An 11,192-nucleotide genomic window follows, 5' to 3' on the forward strand; every position below is an offset into this window, starting at 1 on the left:
CTCCCATCCCAAAAGATTTCGTGGCAGGAACCCCAAGAAGAGACGATTGTGATGTATGTTGTGTTAAAGTGTTTTTGATTTTAATGGGGGGGACAATAGCCCTGCCCCTGGTCCAGTGCGTTAGCGAGTTCTCAGTGCATTTAATAGTGAGAAGAGAACTCGCTAACGCAGTGGTTCCCAAACTTTTTCATGTCAAGGACCCCCAAATTGACACTAGCCCGCGGACCCCCATTTGAAAAGATATGCCAGGGACCCCCATGAGAGAAGATTTTTACGGCTCTAGCAGAGATTCTCAACCCGTTTCATTTCAAGGACACCCAGTTTGACATGCATTTAATAGTCTACGGACCCCCATTTAATTACATTTATATCTCTGGGACCATATTGTAAAATCAATGTTAATTTAACTCTGAGAGTGTACAAATGGGTCCATTTGGTTCCATTTGCACTCTCATATTACAGACCATAAGGGTGACAAAAAGGTCCATTTGGTTCCAAATTATCATTTAGCTGGGGGGACCCCCTGGAACTCCTTCAAGGACCCCTGGGATCCCCGGACCCCACTTTTGGAACCACTGCGCTAACGCACTGGACCAGGCAGCAAATAGGGGGACCACCACTTTGAGAACCACTGATATGACCACTGATTATGCCAAGTAATGGAAATTCCAACATATCTCCTCGGGAGGGCAGCATAACCGTGTTTTTTTCTCCCTGCAGTAGAAGTTCATGATGCCGGAAGTGTATTCTCTGTAAAAATAAAAAATAAATAGATCCCATATCCAGGAGAGATAGTCGCCCTGTGATTAGCTAATTGGTTGCCAGGTAACTGTTGACGCGAGGAGATCATAAGTAAGCCTGGGACCGAGGCTAAGATCATACCGTGGATTTGAGATCATCATCTACCCATATGGTTGCAACTTGCAACTGTTTGTAGTAGATGAGTAGTAGATAGAAGATGGGTAGATTATATCAGACAGTGAGTCACTGATCATCATCATCATGTGGTTCTCAAACCTTTTCATGTTAAGGACCCTCAAATTTAAGATGTATTTCGCCACAGACCCAGTGTGATTTCAAAAATCACAAATATTCGGCTCTGAGTGAGTCAGATTCACAGGAAGCCCAACGTGTCATCGGTTGCCTAGGCAACCGCCTAGAAGCCAATCACAACGCCACCGCCCGTCTCTTCGGGCCATGGGATGCAGACCGTGCCTTGGTGTTATATTTGTGCGGTAGCCGCTGATGATGCACGTTGCTTGCTAGTTAGTTGCAATGTTGTAGCTAGTAGCAAGTTTATTCCTATGCTGGGAGGAAGACCCCACGTTTAATGAACTTGACTGGAACCTCCTCGAACACTCACTTATTTTTTATTTATTTTTTTAAAAAAACCAATGAATTACTTACAGACGCTAGCCAGCCAACGACGTTATAGCTACATGAACTCTAGCTATATTATTTATTATAGCTTGGGTTGACGATAGCATTCTGAAGCTAGCAGTGTTACAATCGGCTAAAGCGTTTAGCGACCTTCTTAGTTCTCCAATTCCCTTTAAATTGCCGGATTTCATCCTTTTTAACATCATCTTTTGGTAGTTACTAGTTATAGAGTCATGGCTATGAGACAAACCCCACTCACCTGCTCGGGTCACACCAGACCTGTGGTAGATCTAGCCTTCAGTGGAATTACTCCCTATGGGTACTTTATGATCAGTGCCTGCAAAGGTGAGGAGAATCGCATCATCAACATCTGTGGATCTTAAATGTGGACCTATAGCCCCTTTCGGTACCCTATTTACCTTTTTGGTATTTGATACACAAAAGGTAAATACACCAAAAGGGTCTACATGTCTTGTCCATTTTACTTTATTCACTAACCAATAGGCTTTATATATTGTGTGTGTGTTTGTGTGTGTGTGTGAGACAATCGTTCACCCTGGCTTTGCTATTTTGGGCATGTCATCATCATTGTAGGTAAAGTAAACACATAAAAATAGCAGATCTGCCAGCTCACAATGCGACGCAAAGACTGTAGAAATGTTTTAATGGCTACCTGTGTTGAATACAGTGTAGGATTGTAGTTGATTGTTGTTATTCAACAGTATACCACCATAATTTGCTTTGGCCATGCAGCTGTTGACTACTGTCGGACTGTTGCAATTGACACCATTGACAATAATATTATATTGATTGTTTACTTTGACAGTATGATCACGTTGGAGGAGAGACAGTATTCCGTATGTGTTTTTAGGAGTGATCTAAATTTATTTTTTATTTATTTTTTACAGATGGTAAGCCCATGTTGCGCCAGGGAGACACAGGGGACTGGATAGGAACGTTCCTGGGTCACAAAGGTGCTGTCTGGGGAGCCACTCTGAATATGGATGCCACCAAGGCAGCCACTGCTGCAGCTGATTTCACAGCGTGAGTGTGGAGCATCCCTTACACCTGCAACGCATGTGGATCTATCCCCTAGGAACAGGATCCAACATTGAGGAACCGGAATCGGTTCCATCATCACATTTGGAATCGGAAATTGTTTTTTATCACACTGTCGGAGCTGGTTATATGGACTTAACATTTTCTATACAATTACAATACCAGTGGTTCTAAATTTTGTTCATTTCAAGTACCACCATCACTCTGAGAGGGTACAGTACAAATACAGGTCCATTTATCGTCTGTTGAGTGTGGTTTCTCTTGCCGTCAAGAACTGATTGTGACACCGTTGTCTGTCATTGACACCTGTCATGTTGTTTTCCAGGAAGGTGTGGGATGCAGTGAGTGGAGATGAGGTCCTTACATTGGCACACAAGCACATTGTCAAGTCTGTCAACTTCACACAGGTATGCGCAAAAAATGCACATGGATGCTGCATACAGAAATGCTAGTCAGTTCATTTAAAATAAAGGTGTGGATATAATGATACAATATTTGTAGTTGAGTCACAACAATGCGTGTCTAGGCCTCGTTAATTAACAGTCTTGGCTGTTAATAAACAGTCTGTTAAAAGTAGTAAATGTATATCAATGGCAAAACAAAAGTTTAAAATTGGGATTGATTGGAAGTCATATCACCCAGCCCTACTACTGCCCCTCTCAATCTCTAACCCTCCTCCCCCAATAGGACAGCACTTGTCTGCTGACAGGAGGAAATGATAAAGTGCTGCGCATCTATGATCTCGGCAAACCTGAAGCCGGTGAGTACTAGCCACTTTTCATATGGAGATCCCGCAATAGTGGTGTAACCTAGAGCCGTCATTAATTCCAGGCCTTTTTTTTCCAAATTTGATTTGGGTCTCAGCTGTTCATAAAAGCTTCATACAAACAAATGCTGTCACATTCCCGGCAATAGTGCGTTTTCATTTTTTCCCGCGAGCCCCACAGGTATCTGCTGCTTAAATAAATAATTAGACCAGTCATCCCCCAATAATGCGGCGACATTCAGACCCAAATGACCCCCTACCTCCGGCGCCCATGATTCCCATATATGGGCATATCGGTTGAATCGGCCGCGCAACGTATGTGCGAGCCTCTACAGTAGTCATCATAAAATACCCCGAAATTTTACTTTCATGGATGTGCCCTGGATATGATTGGAATGTACTTATCATTGTTTGATGGTCATCATCTGACACCACTGTTGCACCTTTTGTGCTTCCTTTTAGATCCACATGAATTCCCAGGTCACACTTCAGCCATAAAGAAGGCCCTGTGGTGCAACGATGACAAGCAGATCCTCTCAGCTGCTGATGACAAAACCGTACGGTCAGTGACAGGATGTGTATAAGGGCTGGACATTACGTCTGGACAGTTTCGTTGGTCTCAGTGACCTGCTATATGTGGGTGCTTTTCCACGACTCCATGACAATGCTGACATCAGCAACTATCGTCAAATGTCTGTCGCCGGCAGACATGGGTTGTTTGATTGAAGTATTTATTAACAGTTTGCAGAATGGGTACATTTCACATGAAAGCACAACTCAATACAAAGACTGTTACTGTGGCCGACACACTGATAAAAGCATTACATTTGTTTCTAACTGGATACACCATTTTCAATTCATCAGAACATTTAGAGATGTAACAGGAATCATGTAAGGAGGTAACAAGGTAAAGGAAACTTATACAGTAAGGGGGAAATGGGGTGGGGGGGATTCAGATTTTATGGGGGCCAGTTTCGAATTGCAGCCGTCCGTAGGTGTCCTTTGGGAGCGGTTTTGAAGGAGTCAAGGGATTTGCATGTCTTAATGGCTGTTGGTAGGGCGTAAGTGTACATGAGTATCTTTTTTCTCATCTTTAATTCAGCATGTGGTGGCGATCAGCCAAAATAATAAACATTTAATTCAATGACACCACATTACAAACTTTAACCACTTACCCCCCCCCCCCCCCCCCCCCCACACACACACACACACACACACACACACACAGAATATGCTGGGGTTCAAGTGGTTTATTGTGTAGCACCTTTTAATTCATACAACTTTTTGGCCTTGACAGCCCATACATCCAAACAGAAACATCCTATCTGATTGCATTAAACAACATAGAACTCCCTTTGCCACTCTATTTACTACTCACTTTATGCATACGCATACCCTCTATTCCCTCAGTTTAGGCTTGGGGTTAGTGTTAGTCTTGATGCAACATAAGCTTCAGCCAACATAGATACACTCTCCTGGCATATTTGTAGTGTCCTAATGTAATTGTATGTGTCTCTCCAGTCTGTGGGACAGGAATTCCACTGACGCTGTGAAGACGCTATCCTTCGACTCGTCGCCGAGCAGCATGGAGCTTGTCGATGGGGAGATTCTGGTCATCACCTACGGAAAGACTATCGCTTTCTACAACGCCCTCAGGTATCCTCTTCAAAGCCTGAGAGGAGATGGAGGTCAACTTGAGCACTGTAGTGTAAAAGTGATTTCCAACCCTTTAAGGGATCAGAGGGATGGATGTGCATTTTCACAGCATGTTCATTTTAATGATTTAAAAAAAGAATTGATTGTGTTCCGGCTGTTCCACTATAAGCAAATTTTTCAAGCTTTTGAAGAAGAAATGTGACTTATTTTTCTTTTACATATACATGTAATATTAATGTTATTACAACAATCTTAGTGTTTTAACAATTATTTGGGGGCCCACATGCAATATCCTGACGGCCCACCAATGTGCCCAGGCCCACATGTTGGGGAATCGCTGTTGTAGATGTGTATCATTCATATCCATAGCGACATACAATAAGCCCAACAGTCAGTTAAACCTTCATGAAAACATCACAAGCAACCAGTAGGTGGAGTCCAAGATTTAAAGCAACAACGTGATGAATGAAGATGTGTCTTTGTGTTCTAGCTTGGACCTGATAAAGACAGTTGAGGCACCAACTTCCATCAGCTCGGCTTCCCTTCACCCAGATAAGGACTTCCTCGTGGCTGGAGGCGATGACTTCAAGCTCTACAAATACGACTACAGCACCTTGGAGGAATTGGGTGAGCCACATCAAGAATCACAATTCAAAGAATGGCTTCTCACTGCCTGGTGCCTGCAATTTGTTGTGTGGGTTTGTGAATATACAGCTTTTCAGATGGGGTGGGGAGCGACACAGCGCCTGCATTATCGCTTGTGTCAGCGAGTTCGCACTGAGTTCGCACATCGTGTGAATAGATGCGTTTTAACACATATAAAATAGCTCAATACATTTCAACTCTTGCCGGGGGCGACAGTTTCACAGCAGTGAAGGTGGACGCTGATGTCATATAGCCCACGTCCGTCACTTCCCCTGTGAAAATACTTTTTAACAATGCAGAGATTAGACCCTGGTCACAGGAGCATTCATGCAAAGCATGAAAGTAACTTCGTTGGTCACTTATATTCAATTGCATTTTAATCTTCTTGATGTGGTTGGGTTTTTTTTATGCATATTGATTGATTGAAGTATGTATTAACAGTTTGCAGAATTACAGTACATTTCAAGCACAACTCAATACAAAAACTTTTCATCATATCAATTCATCATAACATTTAGGTACAAATATACACTTCTATATAGCCAAAAACAGGAAATCATCATAGTAAATAACGGGAAAAAACATATGAGGGGAAAAAGGGGTGGGTGGGGGTCAGAAGGATTCAGATTTTACGGAGGCCAGTTTCGAATTGCAGCCGTCCGTAGGTGCCTTTTTGAGAACGGTTTTGAAGGAGTCAAGGGATTCCCATGTCTTAATGACTGTTGGTTGGGCGTTCCACATTTTGGTGGCATAGGATCGAAATTAGTTTAGTCCCTTGTTTGTTTATTTCTGCCTATACAGGCACGGTGTCTACCACAGCAGTTCAACAGGGTTGTTTCTGTGCTTCATTATTATATATTAATTTGACTTGACCTCACTCTACCCGTTTGTTTTTCCGGTATCTCGTGTTGAGGCGTAGCCAGAGGCGAATACTTCTTATAAGTGTCAGGGGTGCCCCCCCCTACTTCTTATAACTGTCAGGGGTGCCCCTCCTCCCCTCCTACCTTGCAGGTTAAAACTAAAGCCACCATATTAGCAATTGCATGCCTGTGCCTGTGTCCCTAAAGGTGTAGCCTGGGTTCCACCTATGCTTTTATGGCATAGGCAGCTCCCGGCAGGGAGAATCTAGACGCCGCTGCGCGACATCAGACTAATTAATTCGAGAGACCGAGAGAGAGTGTGTGTGTGTCAATTTAACAAAGGTGCAGACGATCAGAAATCAGCAGAGAATGATCGACGTTTGCGCTACTGTATGCCGTATTGAAGTGGGCTCTGCCCCAGACTTTTTTTTTCCTCCCTGGAAATAAAAACGTCTGCGTTTCCGAGGCTACTAAAGGTGTGACTACGTGACACAACCACAGTCATGGGGGAGGGAAGCTCAGCGGTGCTAATTTGTGTTCCTATTTTGTTCAGGGGTGCTCCAGCTCTTTAAAAATGAGGCAAGCCACTGATTGCAGTTGGCAAAGAATTTGAATTATGTTTTGTGTGCATTTTCTTCTGTATGCCTGTACCTGTGCCTTTCATCCAAAAATGAAATAAAAATGTATTTAAAAATAAAAGGGGTGCTCCAGCTCCCAGGCACCCCTGTAGTCATCGCTGCTGGGCATAGCTAATTGATGGCAGGCAATGGCTGCTGTGCATTCAAATACAAATAATACAACTTTAACTCAGTCTCATACCATGAATGATGGACCCTGTGGGTACAGCTCACTCTACCATGGAGGCACGTTAATTCAGATTAGATGAAGATGTATTATATCATAATTTACCAACTGTAATACTATTATTCTACTTTTTGAATACTTGAATAGTTTAGTCGTCAGATCATCTGCATGCTAGAGCATGTTTAATTTGTGAATACCCTAGCAGCCAGCAATAGCAGTCAAAAGGTGTGTCAAGTTCAGTGTCAGGACAAGTATACTCCGCATGAGTGCACCTGTTCAAAACACAGTAGAGAGCGGATTCTCCATGACAAGTCTGACGAGATGTAAATGCTGAACTCCTACAACCTATTGTGAATGGAGCAGTGGTCAAATGGCAGTAGAAAAATACAGTAGCTACAATAGCTATACTTGTATACCTAAACTACAGTAATTTAACCACTTTCAAACTGGAATCCTTATTTTCAAACCAAAAAATAGCGAAAATGGCTGATATATATGCATGTCTCATCACAGCATTGTGAGCAGGTAGATATTGGTGACGCATCTCTGTATTTCAACTTTTTGTTTTCTTTGTAAATTAATGCCCTACTACATCATACAAGTCACACAAAAGTGGTGAAAATAGCAGATCTATCATCTATGTGAGATTGTAGATAATCTTTTACAAATAACGATACAAGAGAGAACAGGTTTCAAGGTCTCCCACCCGACGGCAACGATTATGCAGTACAATGTTGTTGTTGGTGAATGTAATTATGGTTTGATTGTTCCTCCAACACTGGCATGTTCTGTCCCGTCCCTAGAGTCCTACAAGGGTCACTTTGGACCGGTCCACACTGTGCGCTTCAGCCCAGACGGCGAGCTGTATGCCAGCGGCTCGGAGGACGGGACACTGCGTCTGTGGCAGACGGCAGTGGGCAAGACCTACGGCTTGTGGAAGTGTGTCCTTCCTGGTGAGTTTCGATCTGCGCCACGTCCAAGCTCTGCACCACTGGTTGTTACACTTTTTCATGTCAGACAAGGAGGACCCCCAATTTGATATGTAGCCCTGGGGGTCCCCGGACCTTTTTATTCAAAAGAAACTGATCAATAATCAAACGGAACCACTTGACTGAACCACAGGCCCGCCAGCTTCACTTTAACAACCGTCTTAAACGCTCTAGTCTTAGTGAAAGAACATTCAATTATATTTCAATTAAGGTTTATTGTGTGTCTCCATAGACGCATACAAAACACCTCATGCTGTTTATGAGCAAAAACAATAGTTGCATTCACTGTTTTATGTTAATTTAATGTGTGTGTGTACTTTTTTTGTCTAAACTAAATCTCTTTACCAAAAAGTAAAGAGATTTAGCTCGCTACGACACGTTGTGGATCTGCTATTTTTGTCTAATGTCGTCCCCCCTCCCCGAGATGTATGCTGAGGTTCAAGTGGTGTAAAAAACAAAACAAAAAAATGCTTTTGACTGGTGTTGATTTCTCTACTCATCCGTTGGTTCGGTTGAGCCGACATGAAAATGGTTCTGCAGGAATGCTTTTCTACACTGCATAACCCATTAGCCAAATATGCGTACAAATATGTCAGGAATGTACTAAAGTGTGCATGGAGTGTGCCATATGGACAGAATGTGCAGGGTGTGTAGTTTTGCGTAGCACATTCCACCATGTGTCTGTAGGAAAGCATTGCACGTGCAGGTAAACAGAGACGAAACACCTGCACACTGTCTTCGCTTGCTCAATAAAGAATTTATTTATTAAATTGTAACGTTTTGGTCACAGACCTTCCTCAGTCATCTTATTATTTGCAAAAACTAATGTGTTGTAAATGTGACATGGATATTTAGGTGCAAAATATGTCCATAGTGGATACAGATTAAAAGGAGTGTAGAGTGCATTTTTAAACATGCAATTTGCTAGGGGTATATCGTATGCTCTACACACTGTAAAGCATTATGATGCCCCTATCTTACAAATTGCAGTATGTATAATGAAAACCCTGAGCTATCTCCTTATCATACCCATCCATCTCCCATTTAAATCACTGGAGGACATCGGAGGCAAGCTGTCTTTCAGCTGTGCCCTGTTTATGAGCAAAGAAAATGGTTGCATTCACTGTTTTGTTAAAAAATAAAATGTTGGGACGTGTATGCTACACATGTGTTTAATGCTCTTAATTTCTTTCCATCAGAGGAGCTAGTGTCGGAGACCACTGATCCGGTGTACAATTCCACCCCGGTTGACATCAAGGCCTGAAGAAAAAAAAAGCACCCATCACAGGTGGGGGAAACGTGAGACGAGGGACGACGAAAGTGAGGAGATGAACAGCGGGGTATTCCAGTGTCTTCATACCATGCCCCAGCGAGGAGCAGAGTTCATTTTACTACATCTTCATCTGTAACCGATGTGGATGTGATGATAGGCGTCATCTGTCATAGACCAGTGCATTACACACACACACACACACACACATATATATACACACACAGTCACATACACACACGCGCGCACGCACGCAGTTTGAAGCAGTCGTATAGACGTTACGGGCTCTAGAGTAAAGCAGTAAACCTGTGAGCGTCTGTGGCTCATCGCTGCCTGTTTTCTCTCTGATGTTGCCCAGTTCTGTATACCTGCTGAAAACTAACCCCCCCCCCCCCCAACTCCCAATGGAAATGACAAGGAACTTTTTTTCGTTTTGTTTCAAGTCACTTCTGGTCTGGATATTTTTATTTGTAGTTTATTTTATTAATGCGAGAAGACACACGCTTGCTGCACAAGGTGTGGAGGAGGTGTTTAAAATTGGAGCGGTTTTCATTTAAATTTGAGATTATATGAATTTTTCAGTGGGTTGAAAGTACGACTGGAGTATATCCATGGAAAATCTTATTTTGTCATGTGATGAAGTGGAAAGGGAAATGCCGTCACTGGATTTAATTTCTCCTTTGTGTTTAATGTCGTTATTTGTGTCCAGTGAATGAATAAACGGGTGCTTTACTGTTATGTGAATGCACAAAAAGTTGTCACAGTGATTTTTTTTATTGTGTGCCGTGCATATCAGTCCGATATGACTTTGAATCAATATCATGTAATATACAAACATAATGTTTGTAGTGAAAATAGCAGATCTACAAGCTCACAACGCGTCATGACTCGTCATGTGTTGTGAGCTTGTAGATCGGCTAATTTAACTTATGTATGCCACCATTGTACAACATGGCATAATACAGGGTTAAGTGGTGAATCAGACTAATTTAGTCGATTATAAAAAATATATACTGTAACTATCTTAGAATTGTTTTGAAGTCGTTTTCATTGATGTACTCAGAAAAATGCACAAAGACCAGCACACCGTCTGCACTCGCAATACAAACTTTATTTAGGCAACGTTTCGGTCAAAGACCTTCAGGCATCTGATGTACAAATAAATTAATACAAATTATCCAACCCAACTCCCGCTTCTCCAATGAACCTACCTGAGCAAGTCTGTTATGGATCCTAAATATCTGTTTTGATATATTGCATATATAAGTCAGTCGCACAGTTAGGTTTTGAATGTGTGGCACGCTGGGTGGGGTAGCTTGGCAAGAACTACTGACTACTAACCAGAAGTACAGTACTTCCTGTTAGACATGTTTGGCAGTTCTTTTCCAGGATTTATATCCTTGTGAAATGGAGCTAAAACTGGGAATGGAGTTAGGGTGGGGAAAGTTAAAGATGGAGTGCTGTTATTTTTTAAAATTTGTATGTGGCCACACTCACAAGTTAATTAAGTATACCGTTTTTTAGCACCACCCACCTGAACTTGCAAAGCCTTGCCCACAGCTATGATATGATAATAGGGGAGGGGATGATTTTATGATGTCACTAAAGTGGTGTATTTCGATTGAGCCTTTTGACTCAAAGGCTTTCAGCTTTCTGGAAGAAACCAAAAATACACAGGGAAGACCGATTTGAATATTATAACCACACCTGGGGGTCTGTTAGAGCAGTTAGTAATGTTAACTCTATAGACACATACAAAACAG

General features: G+C 42.3%; 1 protein-coding gene across 1 annotated transcript; it reads left to right on the forward strand.

Moving 5' to 3' along the window:
- Positions 1-1,184: 1,184 nt before the first annotated feature.
- Positions 1,185-10,186, forward strand: strap (serine/threonine kinase receptor associated protein). The gene is made up of 9 exons (XM_079493929.1): positions 1,185-1,725; positions 2,289-2,424; positions 2,765-2,846; positions 3,127-3,199; positions 3,668-3,767; positions 4,727-4,861; positions 5,352-5,488; positions 7,974-8,123; positions 9,359-10,186. The coding sequence occupies exons 1-9, from the start codon at positions 1,614-1,616 to the stop codon at positions 9,421-9,423; spliced, it is 990 nt and encodes a 329-aa protein (XP_079350055.1). The 5' UTR covers positions 1,185-1,613; the 3' UTR covers positions 9,424-10,186.
- Positions 10,187-11,192: the final 1,006 nt, after the last annotated feature.

The sequence above is a fragment of the Electrona antarctica genome (genome assembly GCF_951216825.1).
Source record: "Electrona antarctica genome assembly, chromosome: 23".
In the NCBI taxonomy this organism is placed as follows: domain Eukaryota; kingdom Metazoa; phylum Chordata; class Actinopteri; order Myctophiformes; family Myctophidae; genus Electrona; species Electrona antarctica.